This window comes from Brachycentrus maculatus, unplaced genomic scaffold (assembly GCF_059751285.1).
Source record: "Brachycentrus maculatus isolate JH-2025_06_01 unplaced genomic scaffold, ASM5975128v1 h1tg000081l, whole genome shotgun sequence".
Lineage (NCBI taxonomy): Eukaryota > Metazoa > Arthropoda > Insecta > Trichoptera > Brachycentridae > Brachycentrus > Brachycentrus maculatus.
The window spans coordinates 1,827,803-1,851,426 of NW_028280835.1; the positions used below are offsets into that span (position 1 = coordinate 1,827,803).

General features: G+C 31.2%; 2 protein-coding genes across 3 annotated transcripts; one reads left to right on the forward strand and one right to left on the reverse strand.

The window, feature by feature from the left end:
* Positions 1-4,895, forward strand: LOC148310975 (protein N-lysine methyltransferase METTL21D-like). Of its 2 annotated transcripts, none has more exons than XM_088257478.1 (3): positions 1-508; positions 3,283-3,481; positions 4,529-4,895. In XM_088257478.1, the coding sequence occupies exons 1-3, from the start codon at positions 246-248 to the stop codon at positions 4,766-4,768; spliced, it is 702 nt and encodes a 233-aa protein (XP_088113604.1). In that variant the 5' UTR covers positions 1-245; the 3' UTR covers positions 4,769-4,895. The 2 variants fall into 2 exon arrangements, with proteins under 2 accessions (XP_088113604.1, XP_088113603.1); XM_088257477.1 differs by lacking the exon at positions 1-508 and adding an exon at positions 1,778-2,180.
* Positions 4,896-8,718: 3,823 nt separating this feature from the next.
* Positions 8,719-23,153, reverse strand: LOC148310976 (ADAM 17-like protease). The gene is made up of 15 exons (XM_088257475.1): positions 22,907-23,153; positions 22,587-22,826; positions 21,129-21,250; positions 20,393-20,531; positions 19,671-19,912; positions 18,954-19,013; positions 18,498-18,632; positions 17,554-17,707; positions 15,238-15,473; positions 13,860-13,998; positions 13,038-13,107; positions 12,565-12,803; positions 11,694-11,809; positions 10,681-10,946; positions 8,719-9,882 (listed from the first exon to the last, which is right to left on the reverse strand). The coding sequence occupies exons 1-15, from the start codon at positions 22,962-22,964 to the stop codon at positions 9,834-9,836; spliced, it is 2,265 nt and encodes a 754-aa protein (XP_088113601.1). The 5' UTR covers positions 22,965-23,153; the 3' UTR covers positions 8,719-9,833.
* Between the last annotated feature and the right edge of the window lie 471 nt (positions 23,154-23,624).

The following is a 23,624-nucleotide window of genomic DNA, read 5'->3' on the forward strand; positions in this document are numbered from 1 at the left end:
AAGCACATAGTTAGAAAAAGGTAGAGCATATTTTGTAGAGCGCTATCTCTGTTTTCTTGGAAATTTATTGAGTTTTAAATAATCTAAGCTTGCAATTTATACGCAAGAAAAACCAAATGACAGATTTACCATAGATACATTTTGAAAACAGCAACCGAGACGTCATGTCACAATCGTAAACGTAAACATCAATAATAGATTCAAGATAAACATCTTTTAACGACTTTAAATTTGATCTGAAAATAATGTCGGTTTATAAAACGCAGAAAAGTGCTTCTCATGGTGAACTTTACCCCAGGATTTTGGACATTGAGGTTTGCTCCAAATCTCTCACCCTTTATCAGAAATTAGAGGGCGATGTCAGTTGTGTGGTGTGGGATGCATCGATTGTTTTATCGAAGTACTTGGAGGTTATGAGTCAAAAATCTGAAAATTTGCTAAATGGTCTCAAATTTTTGGAACTTGGAGCGGGAGTTGGGTGCGTTGGACTAACAGCAGCAACATTGGGGTACGTATAATATGTTTGCACCGAATCACACTGCAAAACGCCCTTATCTCCTATTATCTGGCACATATTATAGCCGCCAATAAAATGTATTTTTGATTTTATTTGTTTATATTAATCTTATAAACATTGCAAGAGTTTGAACCTGATTTCATTGTGCTAAGTATTTAGGGCTGCTTGAAGATTATTTAGTACTTGACAAATAGTGGGCCCCTTGAAACTACACGACTTTATATATATAATGAAGAAAAAATAAATAAAGAATGTTTGAAGTAAAGAAAGATAGGGGTAGATGAATAAGTTGTTTTTAATACACAAAGGAGGAAGTAAATGTCATGTCATATGAAGATTTTATGGTAAAATTTGGCACAGAGGAGGCAAGTATAAAAGTTCCTGCACAGATAACAACATGGTTTTTAAGTTTACAGTGAGTAAAATGAAATACATGATGACTGTGCGCTTATTTCGCAAGAAAATAAAAATGAATAGTACATTTATTAAATAGTTAATTTTGCTGAGCAATAGCCAGTTTAATCTCAATCTAGCCGGACTGGTAGGATTGACTGACATGAACTTTTTTGAAACCAAGCCTTTTGTATCGGTTTCTATTAGTAAATTCTGCTTATACAAAAAAATTGTATATCATGAGTAAAGTATGTGCTGTAATTTGTTAATTTAAAAAAATATAATCAACAAATTAACACCAAGAAATACAATTTTGTAAGATCCACAACTTTTTATATTTTTTCATTACATTACATTTACAATCAAGGTAACACTCCATCATTTTGAAGTAGTGACCAATGCACCATTAATTTTGGATAAGGGAAGAAAGGTTCAAACTTCTCAAATTTGTATCCCTAATAATTGATAATATAGAATCAACTAGTAGCACAATAATTGATAATATAGAATCAACTAGTAGACTTCTATTTCTGATCCTCGTCTGAAGCGAATGGTGCATAAGGCACCACATCTGATTGATACAATTCTAACATCATCGTTAATGACATGAAGTCCAGGTAATCAATCCCGTGCTTCAGGTTTCAGTTTGGTCAAATATGAAATAATAGAGTGATAAAATCACAAATATTTATTTTAACTATTCCGAGAGGAGGCAGTGCCCAATGGACAATGATGAAGAATTGTAATGAATCATTTCCTCATTACTATATGTAGTGATGGATAAACAGAGTTTGCTCTGAATCCAAGTACCACACCAAAGCAAACAAACAAAAACCGCAGAACCAATGTATAACTGCAACAAAAAATATTTTTCTATGGCTTGAATTATCTGGTCGTCAAAGTGTTAATACCACGCATAATGACGTTGTCAAATATACAAGTGAACCATCTGTGCGTTGTCTATGGTTGAAGTTATAACATTCGACAATATACCTGTGGATTGCACCATGTCAGTTTATAAAACGCAGAAGAGTCTCTCACATGGTGAATTTTCCCCTACAAGTTTATATATAGAAGTTTGCTCTAAATCACTTACGCTATATCAAAAGTTGGAAGGCGATGTCAGTTCTGTGGTGTGGAATGCGTCAATTGTGCTATCAAAGTACTTAGAGGTTATGAGCCAGAAAAACGAAAATCTACTAAATGGTTTTAAAATTTTGGAGCTCGGAGCTGGAGTAGGCAGTGTAGGGCTCACAGCAGCTACTTTAGGGTAGGTACATCTTATTTTAACAATGTCCGATGTTTCCAATATCTTAAACTTACTTCAGCCTTCTTCTGGTGTCCAGTATTGAACACAGGCCTCTCTTGAACTTCCACAGTTGTCTGTTGGACGCGACTCTCTTCCAGTACAGGCCTGCCATTTTTTTAATGCCATCGGACATCTTGTTTGTGGCCTACCCACGCTTCTGCATCCTCCTCTAGGCCTCCAGTCCAGCATATTTTTCGTCCAACTATCCTCAGACATACATGACCAGCCCAGTTTCTCTTTTGTTCTGCGATTCTTTGAGCCACATCTGTTTTCCATTATCCAAACATTCATTTTTCGGGCCCTAAGGATATGTTTATCCTCCTTCTCTTCATTGCTCTTTGTGTTTATCTGATACATATTGATTAATAATGTATTTTTGATTTTATTTGTATATCTATTATAAATAAACATTGAAGGAATTTATGGCCATATGTTTCAGGAAGGCCATAAATATTTCAACGTTGTATATTTTTCACTGCTAGGTTTAGATTATGATGAGTTAAATATCTGGCGTTTGAGCTACTGACCTATAAGTATCGAAAATGATGAATTACAAACAATCCACATACTGGGAACACTAGGAAGAAAATTGTTTTGAAAACTATTTTTACATTTAATATGGAGAGTTAAAGACTTCAAATTCATCCACACCAGATTTGTGATTTATCGGGAATGAAAAAATTGTCATACTATAATTTTCAGGCAAGTGACAGAAGCATCCGTGCAACTAAATTCATAACTGCATAGTCTGTATTTATTGTAATGTCCCAAAGCGCTAAGTTTTCATATAATAGACATTAGTTTGAATGAATGAACTGTGCTTTTGTAATTTTCGAGATGTGATTGATTCAACTACACGTAAGCACTTAAATGTTAATATCAATAGTAAAATGATACCAATCCTACAAATAAAATAAAAACTTTCAAATAACTTTTATGAGTTATTTTAGATATTTCATTCGCATTGAAGTATCCAATGTCATCCCAGATAAGTGACACATTGCATAATCACACAAAAACTTATGTTATGTTTTATTTCTTTTATGATCATGTTTTTTTTTAGCGCTGAAGTGATATTAACGGACCTGCCGGACACTCTGTCGCTTCTCAGATGTAACATTATGGAAAATAAAGTGGTATTAGGATGTCTCGGTGGATTTGCAACTTCTGAAACGCTCTCGTGGGGAGATATAGAATCCGATATTGTAAAGGAAATGACATTCGACTATGTTGTTATGGCAGATTGTGTATACTATGAAGAGGTTAGTATGATTTTAGTGACTAGAACTGGTATTAAGAAAATTTCCTCAGGATTTGACATGGAATTTTCTTTCTTTGTTCCCGCATTTAGTTTACTTAATTTACTTCCCAAGAAATATCTCTGTACATATCGCTCACTCCTTTCAAGAACGTCATAAATCAAAAAACTTGATTTTTCAGGAGAACGTTTTTAAAGATTAAAAATATATTACAATGTATTAAAAATAAATATCAAGCCACTTATTAAATTTTTTACTGTGCAACAAATCTGTTTAGGTAAAACCTGAAGATTTTTTTTCCATTTGAAAAATATTTAGTAAATTTAAAAAAATTATTAAACAATACCTTTTCTTCAAAATGCAAAAACAACACTTTCTGCCCTGTAGCGGGTAAATATTAAGTTAAAAATATGCCTCTTTTGCTGGGATATAGTACATTTTCTGGGCATCTCGAAAATACGCACAACTGAAAATTGACAATTTTTGATTTATGACGTTCTTGAAAGGAGTGAGCGATATGTGTTTTGTGGGTTATTTTAGTATTTCTGATGTCTTGCCGATATTTTAATCGCATTACAGTCCCCGTCATCTAGGCTGATGCAGTATATGTACATGTTATAAAATATACATATATCGCTCACTCCTTTCAACAATGTCATAAATCAAAAACTTGATTTTTTAGGAAAACGTTTTTAAAGTTTAAAAATATAATACAATGTATTAAAAATTATTGAATTTTTTACTGTGCAACAGATCTTTTTAGGTAAAACCTGAAGTGGTTTTCTCCATTTGAAAAATATTTAGTATATTTAAAAAAATTATTAAACAATACCTTTTAAATGCAAAAATAACACTTTCTGCCCTGTAGTGGGTAAATATTAAGCTAAAAATATGCCTTTTTTGCTGGGATATAGTAGATTTTCTGGGCATTCCGAAAACATGCTCAACTGAAAATTGTAAATTTTTGATTTATGACGTTCTTGAAAGGAGTGAGCGATACTTTTTTAAATTTGCAACTCAATAATGAAAAATTATTTCTCATTTATGTAGTCTCTCGGCCCGCTGATGAAAACTCTACGTAATATAAACCTTTCGGTTTCGAATAAGCCAAAACTTCTGATTGCTCAAGAATTGAGGGACTCCGACATTCAGAAGGGACTCTGGAAGACATTTTACAATGAACTGCAGGAGTCCTTTAATATTAGGGAAATACCGCAGAGTGAACAACACCCAGAATATTCCAGTGATGATATCGTTATCCTAGAATGCACTAGGAAAGAAGATACATGAAGAAGAAATTTAAAAAAAAAATAGCCAAATTATTCTATTAGACGTAATTTATAGTGTTAGTGTAGGGGAAACATTCTCAGCCATACTTTCCTACAATACATTAGTGGTCTTCAAAATAAGGGATATGAGAAAGATACATAATTTCTTCCATTTTAATACTGACAGAAAAATAGCCATGCAGTTGTTTGACTACCGTGAAAGATTCACATCTGTCTCATATATGTAGTGCTTTATATGACGATATATCGGATGTGGACAGAAGTTCTTCCTTTCAGAAAAAAATACAAAGTAAATTAGTTTTAAAACCACAACAATTTGAAATACAAGTTATTCAATTTTTCTGCCCTAAAACAGTTTGAAGACCATTGTAATACAAAACCTCGTTTATTTTCTGTGATAATAAGAAATAACAATGTTTTTTTTTTACAAATCTTTTTTTATTACATGTAAATTAATTAACATTACATGTCTATTTTACAAGTAATGTTTATTTACAAAATTATACAATGACACAGTAAATTTTAATAGATAAAGTTCTAAGTACCTGGGTGAATTTTACTAAATAGTCATGTTTTACAATCTCAGTGTACAAACACATATGTATCGCTAACTCCTTTCAAGAACGTCATAAATCAAAAATTGTCGATTTTCAGTTGTGCATGTTTTCTGAATGCTCAGAAAATGTACTATATCCCAGCAAAAGTGGCATATTTTTAACTGAATATTTACCCGCTACAGGGCAGAATGTGTTGTTTTTGCATTTTGAAGAAAAGGTATTGTTTAATTGTTTTTTTTTTAAATATACTTAATATTTTTCAAATGGAGAAAAAACCTTCAGGTTTTACCTAAAAAAATACATTGTATTTTAATACATTGTATTATATTTTAAAACTTTAAAAACGTTCTCCTGAAAAATGAAGTTTTTTGATTTATGACGTTCTTGAAAGGAGTGAGCGATATATAAAATCTTTAATTTATGTGAAAATCGCACAATATACCAGTTTATTATGTTTTCAATAAGAATTTATGAATGTGACAAGTCTTTACTATGCTATTCAGATATCTTCATTTGCCAATTTCTTGTAACGGCTTTTTAACCTTTTTAACTACTAGGTAGATTTTAATATGGCAATATCCAGCACGCCACACCTTTTAGCAAAATTTGTCATGTCCCTATTGATGTCTGTTATAATTATCCAAGAGATGCTCTGCATGTTCTAATATTGGCACTACTGTCAAATGCATTTGACATTGACCACTAAAATGATTTTGAAAATGACTAGAAAGGTCTTACGTGTTGCCAGTCTATTTCAGCCAGAGATTAATAAGAAAAAGAACGGGAGGGAACACTCTCACAAATTTTATAGATTTTTTGTGGACCTGTAATACTGCTTTCAATAAATGTTTGAAAAAGTATAATAAATGTGGAAACAATGTATAATTTGTGTTTTATTAGTGTGGCTTGGGATCATATTTATTCGGCCAACTCTAATGTCGTGTTTGACTCGACGTTATATGGCCCACTTACTAATATATTTATAAAAAAAACTAATACACATTTTACAATATTCCAATACAAAACTAATGTGAGACCCTTATTTTGATCTATTTCGTAAATCAGAAAGAGGCGAAGATTGTATGCAAAGATAAATTGGTGTGGCATTCTATTTTTTCTGCCTACCCCTGTGGGGAAGCGGCGTGATGGTTAGTTAGATAACAATAACAAAAAATCGAGTAAGGGTTAACGATTTAGGCACGTTATTAGTTTTTCATAATGCTTAGAAAATCCATTTCATTAAATGTTTTTAAAAACATGTTTGTAACACAGTTTGGTAAAATAGAGATTTCTAAATAGCACAGTATAGCCTTTGCTGTTGCGGATCTGACAAAATAGGATTGTATTCCATCAGCAGTTGGAAACTGTCCAATAATATAAGTGTATTGCTGTATTATAAAAGCAGTCCGAAATAGTGATGGGTAGTTTTAATTTTCAAAATTAATTTTGAAATGTTAAACAACAAAAAATTATGAGTTATTATTGAAGATTATTGCACCCAAGAATACATGTGCTTCAAAAAAACGATAAAGTATTTACTCTATTTGTCTATTTACTCTGAACTCATATTTTAAATTTAAAGAAAAAATCTTCCAACACAATGTTACAACCATAGACAATACAATGGTCAGCCATAGAGTATATTTATTTGTTCAAAAGAAATTATACAGAAATAGCATGCTTGATGAGCGCACATCTGTTTAAGATTTGTTCCTATAGTACAGCAACTATAAAAAAAGAACATATTTACTTTTGACACGAATAATTTTAATACATAAATATATGCAATACTAATAACCTACTACCATGATCATAACATTAACAGAAACAATGTTTTCAAATTGTCTATGATTTTTTTGTACATTCCAAAAATCTCAAATATTTGAACAGTCTACTGAGATTGAATCGCAACTTGTTTAATTTTTTTAATTAGTAATGTTTTTACAATTATATCTTAAAATTAATATATTTTATGGTAACTTATTAACCCTATTATATTATTGAATTCAAATGATAGCAAATTAAGTAGAACTATTGGATATAAATTACTTATTATTTTTGTTAAAAAAAATGTTACTAAATTATTTATACTTATGATTTTTGTATACTAAATCACAGGATATAACGAAAAATTGCATTTTTTTAATTGTATATTTGAATTATCATTGTTTTCACCAAATACATCAAAAACAATTCATATAATTTATATTTTTAAAGATATTGCTTCTTAGCAATTAACCTGCCAATATTTGTATAAAAACATTAAAATAAAATAACAAACATTTTTAAAAAGTGTCAACTCTTTGGTGATTAACAATTTGCAGAATGGATTATATTTAAAACCACTTTAAGACATGTTTGCGACTATGAGGTTAATACTGTTCATATTGATATAAAATAATACATCTGTCTGCTACAGCAGGCGGAATACTTAACTTTCCAAAGTAAGCACTCCAGTGCTGCCAATTCTACATCCGCAAATACGCCACCATCTGACAACTTAACATGTTAAACGCCAATACTAAAATTTGCCAATTTAAAAAAAAAAAACTTTTCAGTAATTTACGTATTTTAATATAAAATAATGTATTTAGTTTATTTAATTATTTTATTTGACGATGGGTTTCATAGTTAAAGTATTTTGAATATAGCTCTTGATTGAGGTCACTGGTGCCCCCCATGGCACTTAATGTGTTAAGCATCTTACACTTATTAAGACTAATAAGCTTAATGTCTATACATTTATGGGGTATGTAGCTATCTTCATACATATCCCATAAAGTGGGTAATTTTTTTAAATATCTGAATATCCAGATTTTTCTCTCATCCCAGTAAATCAAGAGTCAGTTATACTAAGCACAATAGTCTTTTTTTGTTTGAATGGTACTTTTTAAATTATAATTTATAATCTTCAGAAGATTTGTATGTTCCTAAATAAACCAAGAAATTAATTAGTAGTACTAAAATGTACTTGTAATAAAATGCTTGTTGTTCTTTTAATCACAGTATATGTTATTGCTTAAATGTATTACTTTAAATAAAATATGCATGTATACCTAGCTATAAGAAGTCTTACGGCATGTGGGTACAACGTAGAATAGAAAAATGGCAACACATTCAACATTAAAAATTATCATTAAGTATTATTATTATTTATTATCTTACTGTATTTTTACTCCAACCGTGTGGGAACATTGTTATCAAGGGGCCAGTTGACTTCTTTATAAAACACAAAATTTTCATGGAAAACAAAATATGTACATAAAAAGTATTCAAAAAGATTAAACCAATTAAACAAAGTCTTCTCTACAATAATGATTAATTTTTATAATATTTTTTATACTTGTTTGTGATCTTTATTTGTAAATATGTCACCCGAAATATAAATGTTGTATTTTTTTGTTTTCAATGTTTAAAATTTTTTTTAAACTGTTAGCTAAATCATTAAGTTGCTTTAAAAAAAATATGTACAGTATTATCAATAGAGGGTAGGGAGTTTTCATTTATTCAATAACGATTTTGGAACATGTACGAAGATAAAATTGTATACAAATTGAAACACGTTTGAAATTATTGATACTGTATTGTACAGTAAAATAATTTGTAAACATGTCATGATTGTCAAAAACCAGGCAGACTAGGGGTTAAAAAATGTTTGACCTGTCAAAAATGTTTCTATTCTGTTGAGACTTCTTATACCAGTGGAATGATACCAATAAATATATGGCATTGTGGGCTTAATTATCTTAAAATAATAATACTTAGAAACTCTTAAAATTAATAATAAACAGTAGCAAAAATCTTCCTCACTTTAAGCCCTTAATATGCTTTTAGTTAGATATAAATGCACTTTAAAAAACAGTGTTTCTCAATCAATGATGTTAAATGTTGGGACCACTGACTAAAATATTTTAATGTTTGTCAAAATTTTACATTTATAATTTGACAAAGAATGTGTTTACGCTAATGCCATAAATACCGAAAAATAAGAAATTGTTACCCATCTTACACCTTATAATCCCCTTCCGGGTGCTCGCAACCCTTCAGATTGAGAAACGATGCTACAGAATTTAGATTTGCCTAATGGGTAATAATTTTTTTTCGATAACCCAGTTGAGATAGTATTTGTTACTATTTCTTAAATTATTTTTCTAGCAAATTAATTTATTATATAGATATACCTGACAATTTATTGCAAATTGTCAGGTATATCAAGAGCTAAAAATATGCAACTAAATTTGTGCACTGATTTATGTACAGTAATGGAATCCTAAATCCGAATTAAATAATGACTTTTTGTGAAGAAGTTACCTAATTTGTATTTTGGATTCGATCACTCATCACTAAAAAAAAAAGTATTTCATAAATGGAAAACTCAAAATGAAGTTCATATTTGTGTTCTCACAATCAAAAGATTGTCCACCCCTGACATACATAGTAAATATGTATTTACATAGAAAAACACCAATTACATAATAACATATGCATGAAATTTATGGCATATAATGTTTACATCGAAGACTGTGTACTGGGTACATTTATTCTTTGTTTAGGGACTCTGTAAAAAAAAAGGTTCATGTTGAATTCTCACAAAATCAATAGGAATATAATAGATAATTGCATACCCTAACATCTAAGTGTCTGTAATCTAGCTGTGGCTTATGCAATACTGCTTATTCTTGCTTAGTGTGGCAGGTATACAAGTTGCATTGCCTTAATAAACAGGATCGAAAAGAAATGTGTTTTATTTATTTATTTATTTAACACATTAATGCTACTTTATCCCTGGACATCGCATAGTTTCATGAAGTTTTGGAAAAGTTATTTGTGCTGATTTCACAAATTGGAATCATTTTTTTTTGGCCACATAATTGGTTGAAAAACTACTAAAATTAGTTTGATCATGTCAATTAATCATGATTATTTTATTCAAAATATTAGTCGATCTCAGATATTGTGTACAAAAAAGTTAAAATGTTAAATTGAAAAATAAAATCATTCTGGAATGCAGATTACTTTGTAAGTTTACTTGGAGAAAGATGTATATACATTCTTCAAGAATTCTCAAACTGATGACACCACCATAAATCAAAATAACAATCATCATACAAAAGGAATCCAATAACAGTTCATATATATATATACATCTTTGAAAAATTAATACAATACAGGCAGAATAATGAAAGTAACCTTAGTGTATAAAGTGATCACTTAAGCCACCCAGATGCCAGGTCGTAAGAACTTGAATTCCTAGACTTCCATCTTCTTTTGTATAAAAATGATACATGCTTTGTCTCAAGTTGTGAGATCTATAATATATATTGTAAAAACACACCTGATGACAGGTTAAACTTACCTGATATGGATGACTCTTCTAGAATCTGATGGGTGGATAAGATCATCCTTACTAATCCAATTATAGTGCTTGTCATCTTCCCTCATTTTTCTCCGATCGAAGTAACTGATGATGCAGCTGACTGGGATCCATATTATTGCCGTAACCAAGATAACTGTTCCAACTATATTATCTCTCAAGAACAACAATACTTTGTTTATGTTTATATCTTCTATTATGTCCCAGAACCGTTCAACCACATCTTGAATAGTCTTTTCGCAGAGACCCTGTGAAAAATTCAATTTGTAGTTAAAAAAAATTCACAAACTTGGATTATCGCTGGTTTATTAATCTGTCTGGAAGTGAGTTTCTGCAGACTAAACTGTATCTGGAGTGTAGCTTTTTTTTACTTTATCATTTTACATCATTGTTAATGTTATAAGTGACGTATTTTCTTGAATAAAAAAATATTTACACAGTAAACGTGATTTATATAAAAATTATAAATGTTTTATTTTGTGGGTTTTCTTTGATAGAGTCATTAAGATGAAGTCAAGTAAAATATCAAAGGGAAAACAGGAAAATAATATGAAGCATGGTTTTTAGTGTTAAATATGTACAACCACAGATGGCAGTAAAAGTGGCATTTCAGAAATAAATGTCATCGGGCTTCAGTTATAAGCGCGGCCGTTTATCACCCATCATCCTCTGAGGAAAGTTTTCTTTGGACGACCATGTATGGCCATACTCCCAGACAGGGGAAAAAATAAAATAAGACAGTAAGTTGTATTTTTTTTGGAATACATTCTGCAATTAAAAATAATGATCTATTTATGAAAAAAAGAGGTTGCAACCATTTGGTACTTTCTCGCAAATTGACAAAATGAATCTAATGCTTTCTTGTAGATATATTTGAATGCAATAATGTGTCACATATGCAGTTTAAAATACACATTAACAAATTTTAAGAATAATTTAATTACAGCAATGCTGCAGCAAATGATTGACTTGTTAAAATGTTCTGACAAACTTACTTTATTACAAAATCCTTGGATGCACGGAGTTCCATCAGGGAGTATATCTTGCTGGTCAACCGGAAAACATGTTTCATTCATACTCATACGACAGCATCGCTTGCAAGCGTCCGCAACTAGTGAAAAATAAAATGTTTAAACATAAAAAATTTTCACATTAATAGTAAATTTAAGTCTTACTTGATAAATACTACTATTTCTTAAAATGTATTGTGACACATGCTTTGATGCATTCCAAATCATTTTATACACACATTCATCATACAGTGTTTGTTTTTATCACCTAAATGCAGAAACATCCTTTGACGTGTGCAAGTCAGTTTCGTTTTAATTAACCCTTACCACTCCTATGTTGAGTATGGCTTGATTGATTGCATTTATGTTTTATGGCAACTCCGATGTCGACTTTGGCTTGACTTTATATGTTGCAATTTTTTCAATAAAATTAATAAAAAAAAAATGAACACACTCTTTAATGTTCCAATAAAAAACGAATGTAAGACCCTTTTTAAAATCTATCAATCATTAATTTTTTAATTAAATTCGACTGAAGATTAGCTCACACAGGGTATCAACATATTGTTTGAGGGAAAAATTTAGAAGCGTCTTTTACATACTGCTGGTAGAGAGCGGGAGCCACTTAAAAGCGATCTATTTGCTTACTTTTGGTAAAGCGTGATAGATGCCAAAAAACGTTGTACAAATCGGAATTGGGTTTGCGGATACTTGTAATTAGTATACTGAGGGTCGGGCGGCAGACTGTCTGAGTATAATTAGGGTTGGGGTTGTTGAAAAAATTGTCCGACAACAATGTAAATGCAAGATTCACATTTTGAGTGACATGTCTGAATTAGCTCAGTGAGTGACTCACCGACGTCACACATGCAGCTCTGCATGCCCTGTGTCTCGCAGTAGGGCACGCAGCGGCCCCGCCGGCAGCGCCCGCGCTCGGCGCACGCGGCCCCGTCTGCCACGGGAGGAGCTCGCGGGCACGCCGCTGCCGTGCCCGAGCAGCGCGCCTCGCGCTCGCACGACGCGTACGCTGCCTCGCGGCACACGGCCTGCGCCGCTACAAACGCACAGCCCAGGCAGCAAGGAGAGTTTTTGTCACTGGCAAGTATAAATGATATTATTTATTGATTTGGCATTAACTTTTTGGAATGACTTGTTAATTATTTAAAATAACAACACTTGTATTAGACCACAAATTGAGTTTAATTTCACACGACCAGTTTCGAAAACAATAGAGACTATTGAGAAATTAAATTTAATTCAAATCAAATTAGATCAGCAAAATGTACATAGATTAGGTCTACAAAAAAAACAGAGAAAAAGGGATATTACCTGCAAACTGCACCTTGATTACGTCGAAGTTTGCAATTTTTATCACAACATGCATCATTGTCTTCGGTTCCTATAAAATACAATGTCTTTATTTAAAACACTTTATATAAAAGTTATTTTACATTAAAAATGTTTCAGAAAACATTTGAATAATTAATTATAATAGTGATTGGAATATATGCTTATTAAAATGATAATTTGCGTGTTTTCTAGGGATGAAAACATTGACAAAGATATAGAAAGGAGAGTGAATGCTGAGAACACATTTAATGGTGCATTGAAATCGGTTATAGCAAATACAAACCTATCACCGAAAGCTAAACTAGTAGTACACAAAGGAGTCCTGGTTCTAATGTAAGGAAGTGAAGCATTGAGTTGGCAAAAGGAGGCAGAGGAAGTTGACTGGAAGCAGTCAAAATGCGATCTCTCAGACAAATGTGCAGCAAAATGATGTATGATAGATGCTCGAATGCTTGATATAAGGAAAGAATGCACGACTGTTAAGAATTATCCATAAAATTAGAAAGGTTTGGCATGGGAATGGAATGAGTGAAGAAAGATAAGTAAAACAAATTTATGATGTGAATGTAATTGAAAATAGAAGCAGAGGAAAACTTAGCGTGATTAAGTATTTCAAGTATTTCAGTCAGGTCAGGAGTCGGAATAATCGGCGGTTATGTATGAGGAGATGCATGAATGTGGAGGAGGCGAAGATTGTTTGCAAAGAGAGAATGGTGTGGTGTTCTATTCTCTCTATCTACCCCTGTGGAGAAGCGCCCTAATGGCTAGTTAGTTAGTTAGTTCAGTTAAGAAAATATTTACCAAGTAAACCGGCATCACATTCCTCATCTCCTTCCACACGAAGATTTCCACAAAAACTCTCTTCTGGTTCTGAAAAACACCTTCCAGACTTGGCTTGCAGAACTTTTCTAATAGAACGAAGACTGCATGGTGAAAACCTCTTGAAAAGTACCACAAAATTAGTTGATTAAAATAATTATTTTATTTTTTTATTTATTTATTTAACATATTTACATTTTTATTTAACATAATACATTTGAATCATTTAACATATGGAAAACTTTTATATTTCGATTCGCTGTGCCTCTCCAAAAAAGAGACTGTGCTCTTGTGCTTGGAGAGGGACTTACACTCGTGGTTTAATGTTATATAATAAAAGATATAATAGTCTTTTTTTTAAATATTTTTTCAAGATTTAAATGTAATGAACTTTAATTTTTTTCTTAAGTATTTTTATATAATGCATTTTTTTATTTCTTTAAATGTATTTCACAATTTTATAATTGACAGCATTTCATGTTTACTTTAAAAACATTTCAACAGATGTAGCAATTAAAAAACTTGGTTAAAATTGCTCCATTTTTGAGCATATTCATATGTGGTGAAAATTCCACACAAAAAACGTTTATGCCAGTCTACACCTCCTGTATGCTACCCTAATCTAGTTTTTCGTATTATTCTTCAATAAATTTCCATCGCTCTAGACTCGTGTGTTAAAAATCAATATAAAAAGCATATTTTTATTGGATGAAGATAAATACAAGAGGTGAGCACCAGCATATTTCTTTTTTAATGGAAGAGTTTTCGTAATGAGGATAAATTTTTATAAATAAAAAGGATTCCTGAATACATATATTTATCTCATTGTATTTTTTATAATTGCCCGACTCCATAGTTTACTGGTTAGCGTATTTGGATACAATGCAGGAGGTTCCGCTTTGATTCCCAGGTAAAAAGTTGGTCAAAATAAATTAAGTATGTGATTTTTCACTCTAACATTAATTTATTATTACCCAAGGCAGTTACCTCAAACGCCAAACTGACAAGTAATTAACGATCTATGTAACACAGCATCAAAGATGCAAAGCCCTAAACACCATTTGCTACAGATAAGAGTTAGAAAAAGAAGTAGTTTGTATGGTGTGCAGAATAAAAGATCACTGTAAAAACTTAATCCATTATCTGAATTAACAATTATAGATTTGGTTATACAAGAGTAGTTTTAACATGATCATTGAAGTCGCAAAGTCCAATTAGATGATGGAGCATTATCTTTTACTAATAATTCTGTGTTCCAAGACAATTTGAACTATTCAAATCTAAACTGACAGAGTAAAATAAGATATTTCAAGATTAAAACAATATTATATTTATTGAATATCAAGTAAATTTGAGTCACCTTGTTATTGACATCATAGCCGCTGACACTATATGTATACATGAGGTAGCTGCCTCCCTGGCTGGCAGAAGGTGAACATTCCGGTATATCTGGGTCATGCTCAGAGCCCCAGTTGTGGCCAAACTCGTGAGCCGTTACAAGATCGGCTTCTCTAGTAATAACCCTCTGTCCATAGTGATTACGACTCGAACTCAAGCCAGAGTTCAGATAGAGAGTGTAGCCGTTTTTGAAATATTCTGATAGAAATAAAGGATTAGAATTATATTTATGAATTAAGTACAATTTTATTTAAGATTTAAATTGATATCTCAAGTATTATTGATTTTAAAAATAAAGGCTGTATTTCACAAAATGTAAACTCAAGAAATATGAATAATGTACCAGCTTTGAGATTTCATAAGAAAAAATGCAGCATCAGTTAATTTTGCCCACATACGATTGTAGTGCTACAAAGGTTTGCTATGATTTTAGTATTCATACAATATATAAAGGTATTTAATGTAGCGTGTAGCTTACTATAATCGAATGCCATATTTCTGGGTTCTTAAGTAGGGCGGTCGTATTTTTATTAAAAAGAATTATAATTTTATTAAAATTTTATATAAAATATTGCAAATGTGTGGAATTTATATGACCGGCTTTGGTGAATTTAAGAAGTACAAATGTGGTGTTTGAATGTGTTGAGCTACACACTATATTCGACACCATTATACATAAATTATATGAACACTTTGATTGTAGCGTAGCTTTTTATGTAATGTAGCACTAGGCACTCTGGACACTCATTGCTGTAACATATTATGTTAATATATTAACATATGCAATAGATAAAGTAATATTTGCAGAAAATGGGATATTACCACATGATTTAGCGCTTGATCATATACCGTACTGAAGGTCCCGGGTTCGATTCCCAGGTGGTCAAATAAATATAAGTGATTTTATCACTCTAATATTTATTCAATATTATTACCCTGGACTGGTACCTGAAACGGAGGGCTGATCACCTTTCCTTCATGTGTGAACGATCAAGGTAACACTGCGCTTATATGATTCAGTACCCTATGCACCATGGGGTGCATATGAGGGTTTAAAAAAATTATACTAAATAGGAAGACTAGGTAAATGTATGACAAATACATATTTTCTTGAGTTATCTTTCATGAAATTTAAAAAAGGGAACAAATTTACAAAAGGAAATCAATTTACAAACATATGCAACTTAAAAAGGGAATAAACAATAACAAAAGCCAAATAACTCACAAATATTATATTTATCCAACACCAGAAACTGAAATATACAAAAACAACAAAACATGTTAAATAATAACATAAAATTTAAGTAAATGGGTACATTAATTTTTGAACATGCACTACCGACAGCCACAGTTAGTCACCTGGAGTGCAAATCCCACCAACAGAGTTCCTTCTGGGCGAGCCCACATATGCCAAACCCAAAATACCTCCTTCAAACTTCAGGTCAGTGAACAAATGAGCCAGACAAAAGTCTTTGTGCGAGTACTCACGACTAAATACCTTTGTTAACAAGAGAATTACAAGTAAAATTAGGTTAATCACCAATCTAAATAAATATTATTTACTACATAAGTACGAGAGAATTAGTTGCAAAATTAGTTACATCTCTAGTCTTGAGATGTTTGCGAAAAACTGTCAACCATTTTATAAAAACCATTCCGTTGGCAAGCCGTTGAAATTTTAATTCCAATGACAAGATATGTATTTAAAATGCATTTGTTATTTTCACGGCAGCTTATTATTTTTTACTTTATTTTGGTGTCAGTAAATAATTTTAATTTTGTGAATAATTCTAGGTTTGTTCTGACATCCTCAAACGTTATAAAATCTATAATTATGCTATAAAATCATCAAAATCAACATATATAAGTAAAAACTTTGTGATTTTTCATACAGTAAGTTCAAAAATTATTGGCACATAAGACATATCGCATCTATTAGGCTGGTCTTAGATGGTTGAAATAGCTTTCTGAATTCAGATTAATAAATTGCATGCATTAACCGTTTTTAATTCTGAATTCCAGATCTAAATTCAGAAAGTCATTAAATCCATCTGAGCATAAATTTGTTAAAACACATGAAAATGTACAACCTTTCAAATATGTAATTATTTTATTCTCAGTATAATTTATTTAAAAAAAAACCTTTTAAAAATATTTATCTAGTATTTTAGCTTGCCCCATTCACTGGTTAAGAACACTTCAATTAGTTTGTTTAAAATACAGCTACCAATTGTTGACTCTTGTTAGTGTAAAAAATATTTATATTGCAGAAGAGAACCGTGTGTATTGGAACAAATTCCTCCATGTGAATTCTGTCTAGATGAAGCTATGTACGCCAATCCCAGAATGGTGCTTCTCCCATTTGCAAAAGTCTGATGAGTGAACAAGTGTGCAAGACAGAAGTCTTTGTTATCCTTGTTCCGAGAGAATATCTGTCACAATATCATCCAATAAAACATAGAATACCAAATAAAATATTTTTACAAAGCGTTTATAAGAAGTATATTGTAATTGGAGTTTATCTGTATCATTACGCCACATGTCATTTTCCTTTTTATAATAAAGAATATCTATTATTTAATGATTTTTAGTAAAACAATGTGGTAGAAACATGCATTGACTTATAATTTTTAATTTCTTATACAAAGTTATTGGTTTATTGTATCGGTTTGCAAAAAAAATACAGAATTTATAATAAATATTTTTCTATGAAACATTGTAACTTGACTTTTTTGCTCCATTTAACAAATGCAATTTAAGTATAAAAGAGACAAAGACAAACAATTAAAATGTGAAATAGTAGTTCCTTCCTTGCTATCCTGTCGCCATTCCAATAATAATATGTATTTATAAAGAATTTTATATCAAACATATATTTTGTTCATATTTTTGATGCCAGAAAACTCCTTAGAACACATGTATTCATTGGTAGGCATTTGAAATAAAGATTTGACATTCTAAGATAGTATGTATTTATTATACAATTTTATTTTTGGCTCCACACCCACTATGATAATGTAAAAATAAAATATATAGGGCTTCACCAAAGAACAAATGGAAGATAATTGCAACTGTTCATTGACGAGATTGCATGCTAATTCTGTGTAATATGAAAACCAAATATAAAGATACAAATACCATATATCTAAAAGGAATAACCACATAAAATTTAATGCAGTTTTTGCTTATGAGTTATCATGCAAACGTCAAATAATTTCATACCTCAAGCAGATTCCTGACATCCCATTTTTCCCTGATCATATTGTAATGAGCTTCTCCTCCTCTGACACGACTCGGTTCGGAATGAACCACTATTTTCTTTATTACAAATCCCATTCCTTTAAAACCATCTTGTTCCTGCAAAATAAAATGAAATAAAGTGAAAATACAATTTCGTCATGTTGGTAAACTGTAAAATATATTAATATGAGAGGCAGAAGGTTGTTCATGAGGATTGTAAGTGGTGATTCCCAATGTAGATGATATTCTCCTCTAGTGGCTAAAAAGTAAAGAGACTGTAGATTTATGCACTGTTTAGAATGAAGTCATTTTAGTTCAGTGCGATAAGGTAGGTTTATTTTTAGGCTAAAAATAAAGCATTTGCACCAGCTTTACATATTTATACCTACATATATAATTACATGTAAAATAAGTTGTAATGAAAATATCAAATAATACCTGTCTATCTTGCCAAATCGTATCATTGTATATTTTATGAACGCGGTCAATTAGACTGATCTGAAATTATAAAACGCATGACGTAAATAAAATTATAAACATAAAACCTAAATAAAATCCTTCCAATGATTAAGCTTATATTTAATATGAATGCCATTTCATTTCTCCAATATATTTTATAAGAAAATTACCAACAAGCATGGCCAATAAAAAAGGGTTTTAAAAAAATATTTAAAGTGGACTCTGAGAGCTCCTGCCACATTCCCAGTTATGGTACAGAAACTCTTGGTTTCCATTCGGACCAATCCATGCAAAAACTGAAAAAACTATGTATTGGTATTTAAGCAATCATATGAAGGTTTTTGTGATCAAAGATAAAAATTATTACTAATGCTTTCACATAATTTTTACTTTTCACTTAAATTTTTTTAACACTTTTTTCACAAGTTCTTATCACTGTCAGCGAGGCATGTAAGTTAATACTAATTAGTGTATAAAATCCACCATGTTCTAATACCAAGGATGACAGTAGCAGGAAGTTAGTAACCCTACTAGGGGACCCCAGCTCTGATAGGAAACCATCCACAAAGACAATCCAACCCCCCGCACTCAATACCCGCTATGAATTTAAAATGCATTAGATTGTGATTGAAAGTATACTTATTTTTTTCAAATTAAAGCAATTTAAGAAAATACTATTATGTGACAGTAGCTTACTAAATAGTTGATAGTAGTTTTAGTGTTGCTAGCGCCCATCTCTTGGAAGAATCGATAATCAGCTACGAGAAGTAATGGGCATCTTGTTTTTGTTGGAGTGTATTCATACTGATCTATTTGTCGTTTAGGTCTGGATTTAGACGCCATTAATTCCGGTTCACCTTCTGAACCCTGCTTATATTTGTCCTTCTCTAATTTTTCCTGCTCCTCTTCTAAATCTTCATCTTCATCTGACTCTAATTCTGCACGCAAAAATGAAAATGAAAAACAGACTCCTCCACAGTATTTTGGTTTTAAAACACATAATACATCAAAAATATGTATGAGGAGATGCATGAATGTAGAAGAGGCAAAGAATGTTTGCAAAGACAGAGTGGTGTGGCATTCGATTCTCTCTGCCTACCCCTGCGGGGAAGCGGCGTGATGGTTAGTTAGTTAGTTAGTTAATACATCAAAAAAAATTAATGCTTGATATTTCAGTTAAACTCTTAAATTATCAATGTTTTGAATCTTGAATTAATAAATATAAGAGATAATAATAATTTGGATAGTCTAGTGTTTAATTTTTGTTTTTATAGATAATAAACTAAATGAAATATGTAATACTGTTCATCTGATGCAGTAGCTCTTTAATTAAATAAGATATTACTTCATTTTAAATAACACAAAACAGCAATTGAAATATTACAGCAAGGTTCAAAAATATTTCCAGTCAAATTCACCTTGGCCTTCCTTAACATGTCCACAGGTTCTCGGGGCTATTCCATCTTGATCTTTATCTTCCCAACTTAAGTTTATATCGGAAGATCGATACGCTACCATTGATTTATTATCATGTTCCGGAAGATGCCGCCATGATGGCTAAATCAAGAAACAAAATATAAATATAGTTATATTTTTTCAATGGTATAGTTTATAAATAGCTTCTTAATTTAGCATGAGTGACTGTATTTCAAACAATTTTTGAGATTGTTTCGATCATAAATCATATTAAGATAGATAACCAGTCTTTATAGGTTCCTTAATTCAATAAAGATTTTTGATGTATTTTTTAGATTGAAGTGCGATTGTGAAAGTTCAATCAACGCATTAATATTTTTGGCTAATTTATTTCGTGGACATCTGCAGAAACAGTATCTATAGCGTATCAAAAAAAGGTATAAACCATTTTTCCATCACTGTGTACAACAAAAAATTTTCTAACTGAATTCTAATCCTGATATATTCACATAGTACTGGCAGCTCACAGTGAAAAGATTAATGGCTGTGTTCACAGTAATTGTCAATATCCATTAACCTAAATCCACACAATTTTCCATGAATGATTATAATGACAGCTTCATTTACCTCTGAAGACCATTGATTAGTCTTATCAATGGTCTTCAGAGTATCTTTTATGTAAAAATTTACAATTTATAGATCAGTCCCCGAACAGGTTAATGCTTCCCTGTCACTTACCTCAATGTGATAAGTTTCTTCCGGAAGGTGTATAGAGGCCGTCATCAGTCCATCTTCTAGGTGAACTCTGACATCGGAATGAGTTTCCCCAAAAACACGACCAGAGTAAAAATTATCACGGTCTATAAAAAAAAAATTATTTATTTGTATACAAAAAAGCCTCCGTAGTGTAATGGTCAGCACGCTCGGCTACCGTTCTAGAGGTCCCGGGTTCGATTCCCAAGGGGGGTAAAATAAATATAAGTGATTTTTTCACTGTAATATTAATTCAATATTACCCTGGACTGGTACCTGAAGCGGAGGGCTGATCACCTTTCCTTCATGTGTAAACGATCAAGATAACACTGCGTTTATATGACGCAGTGCCCTATGCACCATTGGGTGATAAGGGTCGGATAAGGGTTTAAAAAAATAAAAATAAAAAAATACAAATAAGTGTAATGTAAAAAAATTTCACATCTTCAGAGTATAACAAAACTAAAATGAACCCGTTGAATGCTATTTAAATTCTAGTTTACTTCAAATATTTCATCTTTTTACTGTGTTTTTATTCATTTTTACCATATTTATTACTTACTTTTCTGTTTTGTAATTTTTTTAAAGTTGTAGCTACAATATACATTTATTTTCATATTGTATATGAAGGTACCTAAGTATATGTCTGCAACACTATCCCAAAATGAGTAATTTTAAATAACTAACTGGGAATAATGTATTATCTAGCTATTTTATTTTTTTAATTATTATTTATACAGAAACAAACTTAAAATAAAGCATTTCAATAATAAACAATAAAATATTTATTTATTATTAGAAGAAAAAGTTTATTTTTTAACTTACAATATTAATTATTAAGAAAAAGGTCACGTAAGCACACATTGTTTTAAATTAAGCCGTTTTAATTCAGTGTAAAAGGATGATACATGGTTGTATTTTAAATGTTGATTTTTATGTTTTAAACAATCAGATTATGTCCGGGAATGAGAGTAAAAACTAAAATAAATTATTTAAAAATATTATAATTTTGAATTTAACAAGCTTTTAAATTTGGTTTGGCCTTCTATAACAATGTCGATAAGATTTGTTGCTAGATTTAAAAAGTAAGTGGTCATACTGTGGAAGACTAATAAAAAATCGCGATTCAAGTTATAGCGGAGCTTAGACGTAAATAGTGAAGACTAAATATTTCAGTTGTTATTGGTTGAAAATTGGTTTTGTCATTTGGGATACAATTAAATAAGGGTTCATCCATCATTGGGTGAGACAAAGTGGACAATCAATTTTTATTTTGTGACATAGTTGAGAAATCACGATTAAAACGAGGCGCTACCCAGGTGCAAATTTGTGGGATCATAAATTCCCTTCTTAGTATTTTTTTTATGGCTGCCGTTTTTATCTATCGAGTGCGGTAGAGCATAAATATGCTTTGGTAAATAGATAAATCAATTGATTACAAACCTAGATGTATGTTGGTTTCTTGGCCGTCCGCGTCAACAGCATAGGCTTTAAATTTAGAATGTAAAACAGGATGATGCGGATGAAGGATTAATCGAAAATCTCTTCCAAGAGTTCGAAATATGACTTCCTTTATCGTATTATAAGGATGACTGGAAGGCTTGGCTCCTCTCTTAACTACGTGATGATTCAAGGATGAGGCGTGCAGCGTTTCAAAATATTTTAGGTTTTTATATATGTTGCCTAAAACAAACAAATCATTATAATAAACACTATAATATTATAAACACTATGGAACACATTTTGTGTAAATTGTATCTAACCATTTGTAGTAATTGCAAGACCTAAGACAATGAAAAACACTACATTTATATGGAGCATGATGAGAGTATCGATTAATACATAGAAAGAGAAAAAAATCTCGTCATCAAAACGGTTAAGTTAAATTCTTAGGTTTTATTTACAAAACATCACAAAAGCAACAGAATCGATCGCACCCTACAAGAACTCAACAATTTCTGAGTAAATTTGACGTTTGACTTCAAAGTGACAGTGGCTGTCATAAGTTATAAAAAAATCTATGGAATATAATTGAAAAATGAAATTTTTTGCAATATGTTTAGGTATACAGTATTTATAAAATTATTTGGCTACCTCATTTATTTAATTAGTATACCATAAGTTTTTTTTTGTTTTCCTCTTTACCATGCATGTTTTATTTATATTACCTTACATTATTTTGTTGCGTTCAAAATTTTACGAAAAACTTGTTTTTATTATTTTTACGTCTTATTATTGTCATGTACCGAAACATGTCGTAAACCAGGCAATAGAAATGGATCTTTCTCGAAAGTTATCTAGAGGAAGACAAAAAAATCACGAATGCTGCAAAAAGATAACATGATTCGAAGGCATGGTCTAGGTTCTAGGTAACGTTATCTACGACAAAAGGACCTACAACCTGAGGACGAGGAGAGCTGACCACAGCAGTCTACAAAGACGATAAGTTAGGATGTACCAGGAAGAAGATAATTGTAATGT

Bases quoted from the DNA above. Each gene is read 5' to 3' on its own strand.
- LOC148310976 (XM_088257475.1), bottom strand. From the start codon at position 22,964: ATGCTCCATATAAATGTAGTGTTTTTCATTGTCTTAGGTCTTGCAATT. The intron at 17,708-18,497 runs GTATGAAATTAT...ATATTGTGACAG, and splicing joins ATGTCAGGAATCTGCTTGAG to ATATTCTCTCGGAACAAGGA. The intron at 13,999-15,237 runs GTGACTCAAATT...GTACTTTTCAAG, and splicing joins GCTATGATGTCAATAACAAG to AGGTTTTCACCATGCAGTCT.
- LOC148310975 (XM_088257477.1), top strand. From the start codon at position 1,873: ATGGTTGAAGTTATAACATTCGACAATATACCTGTGGATTGCACCATG. The intron at 2,181-3,282 runs GTAGGTACATCT...GTTTTTTTTTAG, and splicing joins CTCACAGCAGCTACTTTAGG to CGCTGAAGTGATATTAACGG. The intron at 3,482-4,528 runs GTTAGTATGATT...TCATTTATGTAG, and splicing joins ATTGTGTATACTATGAAGAG to TCTCTCGGCCCGCTGATGAA.